The following is a 21,097-nucleotide window of genomic DNA, read 5'->3' as shown; positions in this document are numbered from 1 at the left end:
TCCATAGATGTCAAGGTGCTTAATTCTCAGGTCAAGGGCTTCTTCAATGCCCAAGATGCATGCTTCATATTCAGCTATGTTGTTTGTGCATTCAAAAGTTATTCGAGCAGTGAAAGGAATGTGGTGCCCCTGCGGAGTTACAATGATGGCCCCAATTCCGTTACCATAAGCATTAACAGCACCATCAAACACCAATCCCCACTTGCTATTGGGATCTGGTCCTTCATTGATCAGTGGTTCTTCACAGTCTTTCGCTTTCAGATACATGATCTCTTCATCCGAGAAATCAAACTTAATCGGCTGGTAATCATCAAGAGGCTGACAAGCAAGATGCTCAGCAAGGATACTTCCTTTGATTGCTTTCTGAGCTTTGTACACAATATCATATTCAGACAACAACATCTGCCAACGTGCAATCTTTCCAATAACAGCAGGCTTTTCAAAGATGTACTTGATTGGATCCATTCGGGATATCAACCAAGTTGTATGATTCACCATATAATGACGCAGGCGTTTGGCAGCCCAAGCTAAAGCACAACATGTCTTTTCAAGCATCGTATACCGAGTCTCACAGTCGGTGAACTTCTTGCTCAGATAGTAGATAGCATGCTCTTTCTTACCAGTCTCGTCTTGTTGACCGAGAACACAACCCACTGAATCATCTAACACTGACAGATACATAATCAAAGGCCTTCCTTCCACTGGTGGGACAAGGATAGGTGGTTCCAACAGGTATTCTTTAATGCTATCAAAAGCTTCCTGACATTCATCATTCCATACCACAGGCTGATTCTTTCTGAGCAATTTGAAAATTGGTCCACAAGTAGTGGTCATGTGAGATATGAATCTTGAAATATAGTTCAGATGTCCAAGGAAACTCCTGACTTGTTTTTCAGTTTGAGGGGCCGGCATATCTCTGATGGCTCGGACTTTGTCAGGGTCAACTTCAATGCCTCTTTGACTGACAATGAAGCCTAGCAACTTTTCGGATCTTACACCAAATGTGCACTTGTTAGGATTCAACCGCAGCTTGTACTTTCTCAATATTTCAAACATCTTTTTCAAATACACGACATGCTGCTCCTCATCACTTGATTTCACAATCATATCATCAACATATACTTCAATCTCTTTGTGAATCATATCATGAAATAGAGTTGTCATACCTCTTTGATAGGTAGCACCAGCATTTATCAAGCCAAACGGCATCACTTTATAACAGAACGTTGCCCACGGAGTAATGAAGGACGTCTTTTCTCTATCTTCAGGAGACATTCATATTTGGTTATAGCCAGAGAAACCATCCATGAAAGAGAACACCTTGGATTGAGCAGTACTGTCAACAAGAACATCGATATGAGGCAATGGGAAGTTATCTTTCGGACTGGCTTTGTTCAGATCTCTGTAATCAACACACATTTGAACTTTCCCATCTTTCTTTGGCACTGGTACAATGTTGGCAATCCACTCAGGGTATTCAGCCGTCATGAGGAAACCCGCATCAATCTGCTTCTGCACCTCAGCCTTGATCTTAAGAGCCATGTCTGGACGAGACCTTCTCAATTTCTGTTTGACAGGAGGACATTCAGGTCTTGTCGGTATTCGATGTTCCACAATCTTGGGATCTAGACCCGGCATATCTTCATAGGACCATGCAAAGACATCTGGATAATCATGGAGAAGCTGAGTAATCTTCCTTTTCACTTCTGGCTCAAGTGCAGCACCAATCTTGATCTCTCGCTTGTTTTCTTCAGTACCCAGGTTGATGAATTCAATCTCTTCCTGATGAGGCTGAATGGCTCTTCTTTCTTGCCCAAGCAGGCGAGTGATCTCATACGGTATCTCTTCATCATCCTCCTCATCTTCAGTTTCATATACAGCGAATTCAAAATTTGGAGGAACCATAGGGTCACTGTGTTCAACGGGTTTATTATGGTTCAATCTGCATAATATGGTTGGGATGATTTTAGAAAAAAAAATGTTTTCTATGCAGATTTTTGAAATTAATAAGAAAATACAGATGTTTTGGTTTTTTCTGGCATTACCATTATTTCCAAGAAAAAGGCACTAAAAAGTAAAAAAAAACAAAGAGTCGTGAGAAAAACGACAACTTTTATTGATAATGGCAATGCCGAAACAAACACGCCCTTACAATGATATCACTTTCGCCTTGGGCAGAGCGAAAGGATTGTTATTTTGAAAACAAAGAAAAACATGAGCAACAAGACACATTACATGGAAGCATGCATGACTAAAGGAACGTCAATGGCCTCCCAATTTCTCACAGTGCCTCCTGGTACAACAAATGTAGGCACGTAACTACTTTCAGCAGCATCTTCAGCAATAGCATTAATAAACCCAGCACTGTAGAAAGTTCCTGTTGAAACAGTAGATGTTGGGGAGAATCCAAGGCCCTCTTTACGCTTGTTTTCCAGGATCTGAATCACTTTGCCCCAGCCAGCAGCTTGCCCTTCTTGAACAGCTTTCTGGGCATCTTTCAATGAAGCCATGCTAGCACCAGCCCTCCGAGGTTCTGCACCTTCGACGGTCAAGCCTTGAAATGACGTCCCTTCAGCAGACCCTGCTTCAACACAAGAGAAAGATGACACTTGGCTAACCAGATATGCTTCTTCACCATGTACAGTGACAATCTTACCGTTCCTCATGAACTTGAGTTTCTGATGCAAAGTAGAAGTTACTGCTCCAGCGTCGTGAATCCACGGTCTTCCGAGGAGACAACTGTAAGAAGCATTGATGTCCATGACCTGGAAAGTGATCTGGAATGTCTCAGGGCCAATGGTAATTGGCAAGTCTACTTCCCCAAGAACATCCTTGCAAGATCCGTCGAAAGCCTTAACCAGATAACTACTTCCCCTCAGAGAGATTCCATGATGACTTAATTGCCTTAGTGTAGACTCAGGCATTACATTCAAAGATGATCCAGTGTCCACCAACACATTGGATATCATGTCAGACTTGCAGTGCACTGAGATATGCAGAGCCAAGTTGTGGTGTTTCCCTGCTTCGGGGAGTTCATCGTCACCAAACCCCAAGTTGTTACAAGCAGTAATGTTACTCACTATTCCATCGAACTGATCCACAGAGACTTCATGATCAACATAGGCCTGCTCCAGTACCTTCATCAACACTTTCCTGTGGGCTTCTGAGCTCATGAGCAGAGACAAGATGGATATTTTTGACGGAGTTTGCAGCAGCTGGTCAACAATCTTATAATCGCTCTTCTTGATGAGCCTCAAAACCTTGTCCAGATTAGACTCTTCGATGGGCTGGCCCGAGGGGCTGGCATTCTCTTCCTCAAGGTTAGCCATGTTTCTTCTCTTGTACAATCTTGTCTGATAAACTCTATCTGGTTGGTGAATCTTGCGAGCACGAGCCACCTTTCAGACTGCGGCAGAAGAACCAGGAGACAATGAGCACGGGAAGCCATTTGTGACCGATGAATGATGCATATGATGCATGATATGCAAATGCAAAAAGACTCTTTTTTTGTCAGAAGACTTGTCAAAGTGGTTGTGAACATCACGGAGAAACACGATTTTATTTGAAAATCTTGATCAAAACTAAAAGTTTAGTTGAGATGGTATCACTTGGTGTTCACATCCGTGATGTTCAAAAGATGACATGTCTAAGTCTTCTGATAAATGCATGGGAAAAAGTTTTATGCATGTATGCATGTATGCATGATTATGTTCAAGTTCGGAGAAAACATGGTGGGTTGAAGTTCAAAGTCGAGGAGTCATGGGTGGACACGGTGTCCGGTGAAACTAGGGCTTTAGGGTAATAGTAACCGGGTTCTAAAAAGGTTCCCAAGTTGCAACCTCTCTGACGTATATCATGGTGTCACGAGACAACACTCGCTCCATGATTATCCATGGAAGGTCTAACTTGAGTGTAGTATCGCGTGACGACTAAAACTCGAGACAACACTCGGTTTAGCCTCCGCACTACATCCTAGAAAATGGCCATGGATGGGTTTGGTTATCTACGGTTCATAGCGTCATAGAACAATTAGAAGTAAAGTGCCTAAACGCGACAACACGCGCCGACAACATCACCCCCAAAATGCCTCAGCTATGTGGGATTGATCGCATAATCCAAAACACGAGGCAACCCCCGGAATGAATTGTCGATTATATCCCTCCTAAATCCTAAGTTCACTCAGCCCGGGTGCAGGACTTTTGATATTCTCACCCCACACGTTTGCAAGAATTTAAACATTTATTCACATAGGAAAGCAAGTAAAAGAAACAAGTAGAAAGAGCGCAAGCGTGGAAATAAAGACTAGGCGTAACTCTCGAATCTCCCCAGTGAAGTCGCCAGCTGTTTTATCTTGGTTTTCGGGTGTCAAACATTGATTACGTTTGAACCTTTTAAACCGGTGATATCTTATTTTTTCTTGGGAAGGGAAAAAGTAAGCAAAACCCTTGAGAATCGAGGTCCGGGAGTTGTTTTCGCTACGGGAAGGTGTTAGGCACCCATAACGACTATAGTATCCTATAGGAACCGTCTTTAGTTTCTACGCGCGCGCTCTATTTTTAAATGCTATTTTGAAAGATGTTGTTAGGCCTAAGAGTATTCTAAGTGAAGAATTGGAGGGAGAAGAATGTGTTTGAATTTTAGTTGAATTGAAGGAATTTTGTTCCTTGCCTACGTACCCGTTTAAGGGATCAAATCCACCGTAGTTCTCTTCCAAAAATTGTTTTTGTTTTTGTTGGTTGATTTTAAGTTTGAAAATTGGATTTTGAAGAATGAGAGAGAGAGGCCTCAAGGGCATGAGATTTATGAAATTGTGAGGTTGGATTAGTCATTTTGCAAAAGAAGTCAAGTATGATTATTTTTCATTGAAATTTGATTAAGAAAATAAAAGGGAAAATTACAATGGGATTTTGATCCCAAGGTTTATTAGAAAATGGTTTGAGTGATATTTTTTGGAAAATGATTTTTCTAAGTGTAAAGCCTAGACATTCATCTAAACATATAATCCTAAACATACATCTAAACATGCATATTCTAGCTATATATCTAAAGTGGTGTGTGTGCATGTGTCGGTGCTTGTGTCGGTGTACATCATTAGAGTCCATTGTCCTTTACATCATTGGCCTAGTTTACATTCTATGGTCTTGCAAGAAATTAAAATTGCATGAAAGTAAAGTACAAAAAGTCCTAATTATTACATTCTAATTTTGGTGAAACTTAAAATGCAAGAAATAAGATGGATATGGAATGAAATGGGAATGCTTGTGAAGAATATGAGACATGAAATGAAATGGTTAGTAACACATGATAATATCAAAAGAAATAAAGCAAGAAAGGTACTATAGCACAAAGCATAGAAAACAACCCAAAATAAAGGCAAAATGAGTGCAAATATGACTAAAATTTGTTCATAGAATGCAAGAGCCATATGACCTATAATTCTCACACTCCAATACATTTTTAAAGGTTTAGAATCAAATCTTGGAATGAGAATTAAGGCAACATGGTTAACTTGACATTTTGGAAGCAAACTTAGTCATATTTACATTATTTATTTACACAAGTAACTTGTAAACTAAGTAACCAATCAAAATTCACACTCATACAGCAATATCAAACACAAATAGTAGCTAAAACTTCATAAAAATCAAGTGGTACAAGTCCCAAGCATTTATCAAGGAATTGGAATAGGAATCAAGCAAATTTTCATCAATTTTTAACACAAAACATCACAAAATAGCAAGAAAATCAACACCTTATCTTTTAACCAAATTTTAATATGTAAAAATGATCACAAAACACCACAAAATTATCAAGAACTACTCATGAATTTTTTGGAAATTTTTAAAAGGGTTTTTGGACACGAGAACACACGAAACTTCACAATTTTCAACAAAGAGCAAACAATTAATCAAGAAAATACCACACATTTTTTTTTTTTATCAAAATTTGATACATATAAACATCAAATGAAAGTCCAAGAATGCATAGGAAAATTTTTAGGATTTTTTATGAAAAGATTAAATGGACAGGGGTGCAAATAGCGAAAATCAACAAAAGCAGCAGATACAAGGGGGGGGGGGGGTGCAAACAATAAAACTGCAAAGAAACCACACAAAAGGCAAATATATGGGCCTAAGGAATGGGGGCGGGTCGGTTAGACCCATGGGTTTATGGGTCAAGAATGGATCAAGACCCTTTTTTCCTCCTTTTGTAAAACACGTAAACACACACACACACACCATTAACTTCTCCTCTCTTCATTCTTCTCACGTAGACTCCCTCCTTCACAACTCCAAGCTTCGTCTTCCCCAACACATTTCCGGCGGCGGTTGGCCGGCCAGGGGTGGCGGCGCCGCCGCCTGAACTTCTTTTTTCTCTTTTCATGTTATTGCTTTTTCTACTTTTTCTCCACCTTAGTTCCTAACACATAATCCTCTTCTTATCTCCTGCTTATCCTATGTTCGTATTTGAATTCAGAGTCCAAAAGAAAAGATCACAGACACGCAAATTTACAGGATTTTCACGAACAAGGTTGAGAGGGAACAAGAGTCAAACCTCTAGATCCATACTAGCAAGAACATGATAACAATCGCAGCAATCGAAAGAGCAATTTAAAAACAGGAGTATCAATTCATGATTCATAGAACACTTACCTCTATCTGGATCGGAGAAGATATCGGAGGCACGACGGGAGCTTCGAACCGTTTCTTCTTCGTTTCGTCGCGGTCGGAATTCGAATCGAACGCTGCTAGGTTGTTGCTACTCCCGCGTTCGAGCTCGCACAATCTGAATCCGTCGCCGTTGCTGCCGTTACGTTTTTGCTGCTGTTCCTCACGTTCAAGCTTCTTCCTCTTCTTCTTGATCACGTCTTGTTCGAATGTTGAAGCTCAGATTCTGTTTTCTTGATCCAATTCTTTCTTGCTTCAGGTTCGACCTTGAATCTGTTCTGAGCTTGTGTGTTTTGATGTTGTTGAACTCAGAAGGTGATTTGGTTATGAGTAGTTGAGGATGAATTGATGTGGTTTGTTGTTGAATTCGGTGGTGATGGAAGAATGGTGATGAATTTGGGTGGTTATGGAGGATTTTGAAGGTTGTTAGGGTGGTGGAAGTGGTGGTTGAAGGTGGAGAAGAGGTTGTTATGGTGGTGGAGTGGGTTAGTTATGGTGGTGAAAGTTTGTTGTGGTGGTGAATTGCCACGTGAGAAGAGAAAGAAGGGAGAGAAAAATGAAAAAGTTTTTTTGATTTTTTTGTGGAATTTTTTGTGGGAAAATGATTGAATGAATTATTTTGACCATGACTTTGACTTATATAGGTGATGTGGTAAGCCTTGGACCAATTGGAGTGGGACATGTGGCACTAGACTTGTAACAAACTCTTAAGGACCAATAGCATTTGGACACATGGCACTTGGACTCTAACAAACTTAAAAGGGATTAAAATGTAAATAACAAAAGTACAAGGACCGAAATGAAAATTAAAACTAAAATTGAATTGAAAAAGTAAATTGAAAATTAACGTAAAGCGAGACGATTAAAAACAACAAAGCAGATTAAAATGAAACAGAAATATTATGTGAAATGACCAAAATGCCCCTAGGGGCTTAAAACGACTAAAAATGACTCAGATGAAATTTTAAAATGGATTTTTAACAGGAAATTAAGGAAAGAACTTATACAAGACTCAGAGACAATTTTTTTAGAATTTAAACAGGGTTTTAACACATGAAAAGACTAAAATGCCCCTAGGGGCAAAACTGACTCAAAATGACTTCAAATGCAATTTTAAAAATGGTTTTTGACATAGAATTGAAATGAGGACTTATACAAACCAATTTGAAAGGACTTAAACAAATTTTTAAAAGATTGAAAGAAATTTTAACACAGGAAATGACTAAAATGCCCCTAGGGGCTATACTGACTAAAAAATGACTTAACTGATATTTTCTGAAATGAATTTTGACATGAGATTGAAACAAGGATTTATACAAACCAATTTAAAAGACTCAAACAATTTTCAAGGATTAAAATGAGTTAAATGCAGGAAATGACTAAAATACCCTTTTTCATGAATTTTGCAAACAATATTGAAATAAAATGCAAGGAAAAATGCAATTGATCAGAGACAGTTCAAATGACTTATAATGCAAGAAAAGAAGAATTGAATAAGTATTTTTAGGTCCAAAATTAGGGTGTAACAACATAAAACACGCGATTAATTAAAACATAACACATTATCATGGATCATTCAAACTAACTTCTTCCTCCTCTGGTCCCTCCAGCAGAGCCCTGATCTCTTCGTAGTTCCTGGGCCGGTGCAAACTTTTCAGAATTTGTTCAGTAGATCTAACCAAAGAAGCGTCCAACTCGATCGGTCCTCTAGCGCTGTGTTGACCAAAGACAGAGAACATGGTTCTCACGTCGCCGTCGTTTGTGAGTTTCATCCGACTAAAGCGAAGAGATCCGGCTGAGTCGGACAATGGACATCGATATTCGACACCGACCACCCTCCTTGTGTCTATGCGGTTGATTTGACGGTTGATTTGATTCAGCTCATCCTTCAGCCCGGAGAGGGTGACATCGTCGCAAATCCTAAACAGATGGAGTGGTGTTCCACCGTTGTAGTAGACTGCCGCTACCTTGGTGTTTGGATCAAATCCAGGGAATTCCATGATTTTTTTTCCTGGTGTAGTTTACTTGTAATGAAATCAGGGACCCCTATTTATAGAGGCATTTGGGCGCTGTGGACCACAAAAATTGTCGGTGCAATGCAGGCCACACAGAAGAATCCAATGCTGAAGCAATCCGGATTATACAATCCGAACCAACCCTCACCATACACAACATCCAAAGTTTCACTTTGGGACACCCGATTATCGTCTTTTTCCGGAATACGTTATTCGGAATGCATGTCTAATCTGGATTATATCTTCCGAACTGCAGCAGAAGCTTTAGGCTGGTGGTCTGCACCACAAAGAAAACGTTTTTCAAACGTTTTGGACGGTGGTCAAGTGTAAAAACACGTTTTTTGACCGGCATTGATGGCCTCCCACACGTTTTTTAACCCCCCCTCCCCTATAAATATGGTTCATTTTCTCAAAAATTTTCACACCTTCTTTCTTCTCTTCTCCTCTTCTACAACGATATGTTACCATCGTTGGCCTTTCATAGAAAGAGGCCTCTTTGGAAATCCATCAAGGGTCATATGATCGGTCAATAGGGTAGGGGTGAGTCTGAATCTGAGGTGGGTTTGTCTGGGTGTCATGTTGACCATCATGGTCTCTTGTTCCCTAGAGGCCCCTGTGCCCCCTCTGTTTCCCCTCCAACAGATTTTCTTCTTCCCCGCCATCTTCTTTCCTCCCACCCTCTTTCCTCTTCATCAGTGGCTGGAGTTAGAGCTGGAGCCACTGGTATAGCTTATGTAATAGGATAGGATTAGAAATAGATTTAGGATATTATGTAATAAGCTTAAAAAGCTTGAAAGCTTGAAAATTATTGTAATGTATTGTTCATATATTAATAAAATGATTTTTTTTTTATGTTTTTGTCTTTTTATTTATGTTTTTTAGTTTATTTCCATTTTCTTTTACGAATTGTAGACCTTACAATTGCAAAAGTTCTAATAAAACACTATTCCGGATTATATAATCCGGAAACATCTGCAAATTTCTAACAATGAAATCCGGAAAACATAATACGGACAAGGGGTAAAATTGGAAAAAAATAGGGCGCGCGAGAAAAGCCATAGGGTGGGAAAAGTAATACTCTTAATTTAATTACATGTTTTAAAAAGAATAAGAGTAGGATTGTGTCAGAGATTCATGTGTTTTTATGTTGTTTTGGTTTAGAGAGTCTAGACACCAATTCCTCGAGGTTGTGTTATTTACTAGCAGTTATTGTATTCATCCCTGTTCTTGTAACCAACTCTGCAGAAAGTTATTCTAAAGTGTTGATTATAATACAAGTTTTGTTCGTTATATACTATCCCTCATTTGTTGGTGAATTCAGATTCTATCAGAAAGTTGAAACCATGATAGGATTGAGCAAGCTAGTATTTCTTAGCATTTTTACTACAACTAATAGCAACAGTAATTGAACTTAGGGAGGCTTATAGGTTCCTACATTTAACTTTATTTTTATAAGCTTCTTCATTTAACAGTATATTGAACTTAGAAGTCAGGATTATTACCACAATTTAAGCTGCAAAGTTTATTATTCACTTTTCCATAAGTACTAGTTGCAAAGTTTATACAATCTAACAACAAAATCTAAACATAACAATGCACTACCACCACTATCACATTATAAACCTTTCAATGCAGGAGAACATACTCTGGTTATGAATTCCTCCTGACGATCCACTCTGGAGGTGGCCATAATAACATGAAGTAATCAGGATAATCGGACAAAGGTGAAACCCGACCATGATCCAAGTGAAAAATACGCAAATGCGTTCCAAATTCCATGGCATTTAGATTGTTGGCATAACTGCGACAATAGATGACACAATTCCCATTGGCAACACACAAATCGAAGGCAGAAACACAGAACGAATAGTCTCCACCCAAAAACAAAACCCTATCCCTTAAATCAGTCAACCTGACCTACTTCTCCTTCTCATCAAGCCTGAATACATCAATCCTTACATGATCATCATCACCACCAAATCCATATGCATACACTAACAACAACTCACAGTCACTCCCCACCAAGAATCTATTAGCACAAAGTCGCCCTTTGAAAACACATATGTCTCCACCAAGAATCCATATGCATACACTAACAACAACTCACAGTCACTCTCGCACAAAGTCGCCCTTTGAAAACACATATGTCTCCAAATAAGGGCATTGACATGGCGGGTATATTGTTCCAAGAATCGTCCCCGTAATTGAAAATCATCCGGCTAGTCTGCCGGTTGTATGTGAGGAAAGCAATAGGCTGTCCCCCTTCAGACGTAGCAGCCACTACCTTTGCATAATGGATATGCTGATTTTGACGCAAGTAACGGTGATGGATGAAGTAGGTGTGTCCGAGATGGAAAACAGATAGTTTGTTGAAGTCAATCACATCATCTGGATAAGGGAAACATGAAGGTGAAGATTGGTAGAGATCAAGTGGATGCCAGAGTTAAGATTTACCATACATATCTGGACCAATTCTGATCAACCAAGGGCGAAGAGGAGTTTGCTGGTTTGGTGGTTTGATGAGAAAAATGTTTTGTTTGGAGAGGCAGCAATCGAAGTCGCGGGAATTGGGGAACATTGGAAGCGAATAGTTGCGAGGGTTGTTAGGGATTGAAGAAGATCTTCGCCATGTGGAACATACTGAACGAAAGCGAATGAGATAGATCTCGGTGTTGTTCAGTTTTTATGATATCAGTTGCAGAATTTCACTCGGAAGCTGTGACCAATCCGCCTCCGCCATGGATTCTTCTATTCGCCGCAAATTTGCAGGAAGCATGGTAGAGTTTGTGTGTTTTTTCTTCAATTAAAATCTGCAACATTCCCCAATCAAAATTCTGCAGCATTCTTCAATTACTTCAGTCAAAATGTTATACAAGTCCTGGCGTATATCTCGATCCAGTTCATGTGTTCACCTCTGATGATGAACTCTGTCAGAAATTTTGCAAGAGATTTCTGCCCAGTAACATCAGTTCAAAGTTTTTTTTTTTTTTCAAGATCAGTTCAAAGTTATTAAATAGATAAAACCATAACAACCTAATGCAGTAAAGATATATTTCCAATATTAATGCACCATGCACACACTTGCAGCAGACCACGGCCATTCTGTTTCACTTCAAAACATTACCTAGACCGTGACCATGGCCATTTTCTTACGCTAAAATCTGTTCTTACATCTTAGGGCATATGTTTGGTATAAATTATAAGCCTCGTCTATTTTATTCAAAACATGACCGAGAAAAAATTTCTTAAACTATTTTGATTTGCTCTAACTGCATAAGCTAGCTGAAATATAAAAACAAATTTCAATTAACATGCAAAAGCAACAGTTTTAAAAACAGTTACATACTCTACATCCTTTTAACTAGGCTCTCACCAATATGGTATATAACACCATTCTACAGATATATCACAAGGAAAATCAATAGTATGAGCATACTTCCATTTTTAATAAACAGCTTAATCTGTATTTTAAATTCAATAGCATGACTAATTGGGAAAGCTTAAGTACAGAAGTACAGAGGAAATTTTTAGTAGGCCTCCTATTTGAAATGTTCATGTTAGGAACAGGGCCCAATTTAAATTAACTGCACGTTTTTTTTTAAGAGAATAATGGAGGAATGTGTTAGAGATTCACTTGTTTTTATGTTGTTTTGGTTAAGAGGGGCTAGCCTCTGCAATTCCTAAAGGCTGTGTTTGTAACGCCCGTCTTAATTATTCGATTATTTAAAACTATATTTATATATATGATTTACGTGATTTTCATGATTGATATGTGTGAATTTTATGATTCATGAAGTTGAGTGGGTTATATGATTTATAACTGCATAATGTGGAGTATTTTGTTGTGGTGAAGTTGCTATGTTGTTATGACTTATTTTATTATTAAATAAAATAAGATATGAGAAATAAAATAAAAATATTAAAGATTGGGCTGCGTGGTGAGATGAGCAATTTGTAGTGAGAAGAGTAAAAAGGAGAGATAAATAGACAGACATAAGTTAGGAAAAGTAGTACGTACGTTTTTGGAGAAAAAGGGAGAAAAGTCAGAAAGAGAGAAGAACCAAGGAGGGCTGCGATTCTGCAATTACAAGGTAAGGGTGAGACTAATTTTCATTACTATTAAGGGTATGATTCTATAGGATGAATTTAGCATGATTAGGTTAAGTTTTGGTGAGAATTGGGAATTAGGTTTAAGACCGAATTTGATGATTGAATCATGAAAAGATGTTAGGTTGATGCTAAATTAGTGTACAGAACTTAGATATACCATAAGATGATAATTAGATGTTAAATTGAGGTTAGAATTAGGAGATTAAGTGAAAAGTTGGAATTTTTAGGTTTCTGGCCGTACTGACATTCATCGCTCGCACCTGCGAGCAAGAACACTCGCATCTGCGAGCTAGAACCCAGAACTCGCAACTGCGAGCAATGCAACTCGCAACTGCGAGTGACCTGTGAGCTCGCAACTGCGAGCAGGATAACTCGCCACTGCGAGTAAATACGTAGGAACCCAGAATGCACACTTTGCTCGCCATTGCGAGTAAAGTTACTCGCAACTGCGAGTTAGGCCGTTAGTTGCCCAAAATTGTTCTGATGCGATCCTTTCGCACGTGTAGTCATGAGTTGATCTTGGAAGTAAGAAAGAGGGTTGTTTAGGATGCTTTCAGAAGTCCCAGAAGTCTGTTTAGGTGACTGAGATTAGTAGTGATGTTGTATAAGAATTATTTAAGATGCTTTATGATGATAAGTGGTTATGATTCATTCCCTTTAATGTTGTTATGTTATTTAAACACTGTTTTACGATGTAAATGTTACTGGTTGCTGCTGTTGACTGTTAGTGTCTTGAAGTTGCATGAGTCGGTCTATGTTGTTGGAATTTTAAGAAGTTGTCCATGATTATGAGTCGTATGAGTTGTTCACGTCGTCGTCTAAGTCGTTGGAAGTTTGAGTTCATTGCATGCTCATTAAAGTTGGGGGCTTTAGGCCCGGCAGCCTTTGTGCTCATTAATGTTGGGGGCTTTAGGCCCGGCAGCCTTTGTGCTCATTAAAGTTGGGGGCTTTAGGCCCGGCAGCCTTTGTGCTCACACGTTGAAGAGCCTATTATGCTCATTTGTTGTTGATTGGTACCACATGCATTTGCATATCAAGAAGTTTCATGATGTTTAAGTTGTCAAGTTGTTGTTGAGTTGATAGAGTTGCATGGTCAAAGATGAGTTGTGTTGTCAAGTTGTTGTTGAGTTGATAGAGTTGCATGGTCAAAGATGAGTTGTGTCGTCAGGTTGAGTGTGAAGTTGATTATGATTTGTGATGAAAATTAGTAATGGTATTTGATGATTGTATATGTTATGAAATGAAAAATATGCTAATTGTTAATTGTTGATATGTTATTAATGTTTAAGTTGTTAAATGCATTTTATTGGATTATATGCTTAATGTATTGATTATGAAATCTCACCCCTTCTGCGTATATGTTGCCTCGACCGTGGGTAATGTGCAGGTAATAAAGATTAGAGGCGTTCGTGAGTGAACTCCTCCCTTGGTGTCTAGGTGCTCTGATACGTAACGGGATGGGAGCTTGCTTTTACTTTTATTCCTTACGTGTCTCTTTTATGAACTAATTTATGAGATTTTCCAATAAGGCCTGCGTGCCAAGACTTTTAAATGTTGAACTATTTTCCGCTGCAACAGTTTAAGAATTTTCATGATGTTGAATTTAAAGGATAATTATTATTTATCTGTTTTGAGATGTTAAAGTAGTGTGTGACATTCCGTTATGAATTAAATACTCTGATTTTTAAATGAAATTTTTATGTTGGGAAAACGGGGTGTTACAATTGGTATCAGAGCAGGTCGGTCCGTCCGGCCAAGTAGTAGAGTCGCGTTGTGTCGTATTACAGTTTTGTACTGTATTTGAGTTGTCCTGTTTGTTGTTTGTTGTGTAATCCCTAGTATGAACTGGTTGGAGTACAACCATGTTCACATTAATTGTTTTAGTAAGTTGGTGTATTTTTTTCTTCTGCCGAAGAAGAAAGTGGAGCAGAGTTTTCGTCTACTAAGCAGATGAAGCAATTAGCACGTGATGAAATTTTGATGTTTTCGTTGATGGCATCACTATCTATTGAGAATCAAGCAGTGAGTGATAAGTTGCAAATTGTGTGAGGATTGCCCGAAGTTTTCCTGAAGAGATTGTTGTTTGATCTTACCGGCACATCAGGGAGTGTCTGCCGCCGGAGAGAGAGGTTGAATTTTCTATTGATCTTGTTCCGGGAATGAAGCCTGTGTCTATGACACGTTATCGTATGTCAGCTTCTGAGTTGGCTGAGTTGAAGAAACAGTTGGAAGATTTACTTGATAAGAAGTTTATAAGACCAAGTGTTTCACCTTGGGGAGCGCCGATATTGTTGGTTAAAAAGAAAGATGGTAGCATGAGGTTATGTATTGACTATCGACAGTCGAACCTGATGTCTTATGATGATTATAAGATGATAAATGATTATTGTCGTTGATGTTTATGATGCTCTGTTGATGATGTTTGTTTAGGTTTAATGATGATTTGATGATGATTTGATGATGATTTGACGATGATTTGATGATGATGATGTTTGTTTATGATTGATGATAATAATAGTATGATGATAAATGATGATTAATGCTAATGTTATGATGTCTTAAGAAGGAAGACTTTACATATGTCTGCTATGATGGTGAAAGAGTTTGAATTGCTTGAACAATTCAGAGATTTGAGTTTAGTTTGTGAAATGTCATCTCGGAGTGTTAAGCTAGGAATGCTGAAAATTGATAATGATTTCTTGAAAAGTATTAAAGATGCGCAGAAAGTTGATGTTAAGTTTGTGGACTTGTTGGTTGCTGATAACCAAATTGAAGATAGTGACTTCAAGGTAGATGATCAAGGTGTGTTGAGGTTTCGAGGTAGGATTTGTATTCCAGACAATGATGAGATAAAGAAGATGATTCTTGAAGAGAGTCATAGGAGTAGCTTAAGTATTCATCCGGGAGCTACAAAGATGTATCATGACTTGAAGAAGCTATTTTGGCGGTCTGGATTGAAACGTGATGTAGCACAATTTGTGTACTCTTGTCTGATTTGTCAGAAGTCGAAGGTAGAGCATCAGAAACCTGCAGGATTGATGACACTGTTAGATGTACCAGAATGGAAATGGGATAGTATATCCATGGATTTTGTGATGAGTTTGCCAAATACTCCTAAAGGGAATGACGCAATTTGGGTGATTGTTGACAGATTGACGAAGTCGGCACACTTCCTTCCGATTAATATTAGTTTTCCGGTGGCTCAGTTGGCAGATATTTATATTCGAGACATTGTGAAGCTGCATGGTGTTCCTTCGAGCATTGTGTCGGATAGAGACCCACGATTTACTTCTAGATTTTGGAAGAGTTTGCAAGAGGCTTTAGGTTCTAAGTTGAGATTGAGTTCGGCTTATCATCCTCAGACAGATGGTCAGTCGGAAAGGACGATCCAGTCACTTGAGGATTTGTTGAGAGTATGTGTGCTTGAGCAAGGTGGAACTTGGGATAGTCATCTTCCGTTGATAGAGTTCACTTATAATAACAGCTATCATTCAAGTATTGGGATGGCACCTTTCGAGGCTTTGTATGGTCGGAGGTGTAGGACTCCGTTGTGTTGGTTTGAGACAGGTGAAAGTGTAGTTTTAGGACCAGAAATTGTTCAACAGACTACTGAGAAGGTGAAAATGATTCAAGAGAAGATGAAAGCGTCGCAGAGTCGACAGAAGAGTTACCATGACAAGCGTAAGAAAGACCTTGAGTTTCAAGAGGGAGACCATGTGTTCTTGAGAGTTACTCCAACGACCGGTGTTGGTCGTGCATTGAAGTCAAAGAAGTTGAGTCCAAAGTTTATTGGTCCTTATCAGATATCCGATAGAATTGGCACGGTGGCTTATAGAGTTGGCTTACCACCGCATTTATCGAATTTGCACGATGTGTTTCATGTGTCGCAGCTGAGGAAATATGTTCCAGACCCATCCCATGTGATTCAGAGTGATGATGTGCAAGTTAGAGACAACCTTATGGTAGAGACCTTACCCTTGAGGATTGATGATCGCAAGATGAAGACGTTGAGAGGCAAGGAGATACCTCTAGTGAGAGTTGTTTGGAGTGGAACGACTGGTGAAAGCCTGACATGGGAGCTAGAGAGTAAGATGATGGAGTCTTATCCAGAGTTGTTTGCTTGAGATAAATTTTCGAGGACGAAAATTCTATAAGTTGGGGAGAGTTGTAACGCCCGTCTTAATTATTCGATTATTTAAAACTATATTTATATATATGATTTACGTGATTTTCATGATTGATATGTGTGAATTTTATGATTCATGAAGTTGAATGGGTTATATGATTTATAACTGCATAATGTGGAGTATTTTGTTGTGGTGAAGTTGCTATGTTGTTATGACTTATTTTATTATTAAATAAAATAAGATATGAGAAATAAAATAAAAATATTAAAGATTGGGCTGCGTGGTGAGATGAGCAATTTGTAGTGAGAAGAGTAAAAAGGAGAGATAAATAGACAGACATAAGTTAGGAAAAGTAGTACGTACGTTTTTGGAGAAAAAGGGAGAAAAGTCAGAAAGAGAGAAGAACCAAGGAGGGCTGCGATTCTGCAATTACAAGGTAAGGGTGAGACTAATTTTCATTACTATTAAGGGTATGATTCTATAGGATGAATTTAGCATGATTAGGTTAAGTTTTGGTGAGAATTGGGAATTAGGTTTAAGACCGAATTTGATGATTGAATCATGAAAAGATGTTAGGTTGATGCTAAATTAGTGTACAGAACTTAGATATACCATAAGATGATAATTAGATGTTAAATTGAGGTTAGAATTAGGAGATTAAGTGAAAAGTTGGAATTTTTAGGTTTCTGGCCGTACTGACATTCATCGCTCGCACCTGCGAGCAAGAACACTCGCATCTGCGAGCTAGAACCCAGAACTCGCAACTGCGAGCAATGCAACTCGCAACTGCGAGTGACCTGTGAGCTCGCAACTGCGAGCAGGATAACTCGCCACTGCGAGTAAATACGTAGGAACCCAGAATGCACACTTTGCTCGCCATTGCGAGTAAAGTTACTCGCAACTGCGAGTTAGGCCGTTAGTTGCCCAAAATTGTTCTGATGCGATCCTTTCGCACGTGTAGTCATGAGTTGATCTTGGAAGTAAGAAAGAGGGTTGTTTAGGATGCTTTCAGAAGTCCCAGAAGTCTGTTTAGGTGACTGAGATTAGTAGTGATGTTGTATAAGAATTATTTAAGATGCTTTATGATGATAAGTGGTTATGATTCATTCCCTTTAATGTTGTTATGTTATTTAAACACTGTTTTACGATGTAAATGTTACTGGTTGCTGCTGTTGACTGTTAGTGTCTTGAAGTTGCATGAGTCGGTCTATGTTGTTGGAATTTTAAGAAGTTGTCCATGATTATGAGTCGTATGAGTTGTTCACGTCGTCGTCTAAGTCGTTGGAAGTTTGAGTTCATTGCATGCTCATTAAAGTTGGGGGCTTTAGGCCCGGCAGCCTTTGTGCTCATTAAAGTTGGGGGCTTTAGGCCCGGCAGCCTTTGTGCTCATTAAAGTTGGGGGCTTTAGGCCCGGCAGCCTTTGTGCTCACACGTTGAAGAGCCTATTATGCTCATTTGTTGTTGATTGGTACCACATGCATTTGCATATCAAGAAGTTTCATGATGTTTAAGTTGTCAAGTTGTTGTTGAGTTGATAGAGTTGCATGGTCAAAGATGAGTTGTGTTGTCAAGTTGTTGTTGAGTTGATAGAGTTGCATGGTCAAAGATGAGTTGTGTCGTCAAGTTGAGTGTGAAGTTGATTATGATTTGTGATGAAAATTAGTAATGGTATTTGATGATTGTATATGTTATGAAATGAAAAATATGCTAATTGTTAATTGTTGATATGTTATTAATGTTTAAGTTGTTAAATGCATTTTATTGGATTATATGCTTAATGTATTGATTATGAAATCTCACCCCTTCTGCGTATATGTTGCCTCGACTGTGGGTAATGTGCAGGTAATAAAGATTAGAGGCGTTCGTGAGTGAACTCCTCCCTTGGTGTCTAGGTGCTCTGATACGTAACGGGATGGGGGCTTGCTTTTACTTTTATTCCTTACGTGTCTCTTTTATGAACTAATTTATGAGATTTTCCAATAAGGCCTGCGTGCCAAGACTTTTAAATGTTGAACTATTTTCCGCTGCAACAGTTTAAGAATTTTCATGATGTTGAATTTAAAGGATAATTATTATTTATCTGTTTTGAGATGTTAAAGTAGTGTGTGACATTCCGTTATGAATTAAATACTCTGATTTTTAAATGAAATTTTTATGTTGGGAAAACGGGGTGTTACAGTGTTAATTACTAGCAGTTATTGTATTTCTCGCTGTTCTTGTAAGTAACTCTGCAGAATGTTATTTTCAAAAGGTTGTTTGTTGAGTACAATATAAGTTATGTTCGTTATACACTATCCCTCATTTACCTTCAAGTTCCAAATCAATCAGGAAAATTTCAAACCATGATAGCAGTAAGCAAATTACTATTTCTTAGCATTTTCAATTCAACCAATGGCAACAGTAATGGAACTTACGGGGTCATATAATATATCACATGACATAATGCTAAGTTCAATTAACTATTTAATATACAACTAGAATTATGCCTATAAGTTCCTTCATTTAACTTTATTTTATAAGCTTCTTCATTTAACAGTAATTTGAACTTAGAAGTCAGAATTATTATCATAATTATAGCTGTATATGAAAAAGTTAAATTAAGGAGCTTAAAAAGAAAATAGAATTCCAAATACCAATTTCAACATATCCAAATGTATTAATTAGAAAGAACTCAGTCAAAATGTAAGATCATTTGAAATATTCCTATTTCTATAAGTTACTAATAACAATTATCCAATCCAACAAAGCATAAAAACTCAGCATCACTATCGCAATATAAACCTTTCACGCAGGAGAGTGTACTCTGTTATGTCTGCAATTCGACGATCCACTCCGAAGGTGGGCAAAATAACTTGAAGGATAATCAGACAGAGGGGAAACTTGACCTTGATCCAAGTGAAAAATACGGCTTCCAGACTCCATGGAATCAATCCCGTGGAAGGCATAATCCCTACTATAGATGACACAATTCCCATTTGCAACACACAACTCTGAAGCAGATGCAGAGAACGAACAGTCTTCCCCCAAAAACAAAACCATGTCCCCTAAATTGGTCAACTTGACCCACTTCTTCTCTTTCTCATCAAGCCTGAATACATCAATACTTACATCATCATCACTGGCATCAATTCCATAGATATCCACCAGCAACAACTCATGTTCACTCTTCACCAAGAATTTAACGTAGCCACCAAACACCGCGTTGGCCAACAAGTGAACACTGGAATCCGGTCCAATCATCACAGTGTGACCATTGTTGTCTGCACACAGGGCCGCCCTTTGAAAATGCACATGTCTCCCAACAAAGATGTTGACATGGTGGGAATCCTCGTCCAACCATTGGCCCCACAACCGAGCACCATCGGCACCCCAAACGGCACCCCAGCAGAGTCGTTGTCTGTGAGGAAAGCAAGAGATTGCCTCCCCTGACACGTCGCAACAACAACAACCTTTTCCAACTGGATATACCGATTATTTTGAAGTGAGTCGGTGTCGTGGATGTATAACTCTTGTCCAAGATCGAACACGGGGAGTTGGTTGAAGTCAAGCACATGATGAGGGAAACTGAAAGGTGGTTGGTGAATTGAGAGGGGGTGCCAAAGTTGGGTTTTACCGTTTAAATTTGGACCGATTCTAATCAAACAGGAGTTACGAGTTTGTTGTTGGTGATGGTGAGGGGTTATAGGTGGTTTGATGAGAAAGATTTTGTGTTTATAGAGGATATTTTGGGATGGACGATCGATTTCTTGCTGATAGATTAGCCGTTATTAAGCCTCAGTTAATTTCTCAGAGCACTAGGGATTTATTAGATATTGATCCATCAAGGACTATATTTGTACAACCTCAGAAGCTATTAACGTTTCACACAAGAAAGACTTTGGGGCCGGTAACATAGCTTTTAAGATTGTCATCTCCAAGGCCTTTGACACTTTAGATTGGTCTTTTTTGTTAAGAGTTTTAAAGGCTTTTGGGTTCAATTCCAAGTTTTGTGATTTGATTGAAGGGATCTTGAAGTCTGCAAAACTCTCAGTCTTTGTTAATGGTAAGCAACAAGGTTTATTTTTTTACAATACGGGTGTGACGTAGGGTGATCCCCTCTCCCCTCTTCTGTTTTGTCTTGCTTATTCAAGAAGGAAAGGTCAAGTTGATCAAAAGCTCCAGGAATCACTATATCCCT

General features: G+C 38.7%; 1 protein-coding gene and 2 pseudogenes across 2 annotated transcripts; all 3 read right to left on the bottom strand.

Annotated features, from left to right (window-relative positions):
* Positions 1-8,233: 8,233 nt before the first annotated feature.
* On the bottom strand, positions 8,234-8,668 carry LOC146936771 (uncharacterized). Its single transcript, XM_085749279.1, has one exon. The coding sequence runs from the start codon at positions 8,666-8,668 to the stop codon at positions 8,234-8,236; it is 435 nt and encodes a 144-aa protein (XP_085605405.1).
* Positions 8,669-10,178: 1,510 nt separating this feature from the next.
* On the bottom strand, positions 10,179-11,459 carry LOC146936770 (F-box protein SKIP23-like; annotated as a pseudogene).
* On the bottom strand, positions 10,179-20,831 carry LOC146936769 (F-box protein SKIP23-like; annotated as a pseudogene). Its single transcript, XR_015029978.1, has 3 exons — positions 20,763-20,831; positions 19,723-20,669; positions 10,179-11,635 (listed from the first exon to the last, which is right to left on the bottom strand). The product of XR_015029978.1 is annotated as an F-box protein SKIP23-like (transcript).
* Between the last annotated feature and the right edge of the window lie 266 nt (positions 20,832-21,097).

This window comes from Medicago sativa, chromosome 3 (genome assembly GCF_051527215.1).
Source record: "Medicago sativa cultivar Bolivia chromosome 3, Bolivia_mono, whole genome shotgun sequence".
Classification (NCBI taxonomy): domain Eukaryota; kingdom Viridiplantae; phylum Streptophyta; class Magnoliopsida; order Fabales; family Fabaceae; genus Medicago; species Medicago sativa.
This window is presented reverse-complemented; position numbering and strand designations above follow the sequence as displayed.

What these genes read in the sequence shown, in the direction of transcription:
- LOC146936771 (XM_085749279.1), bottom strand. Translation starts at nt 8,668, where the DNA reads ATGGAATTCCCTGGATTTGATCCAAACACCAAGGTAGCGGCAGTCTAC.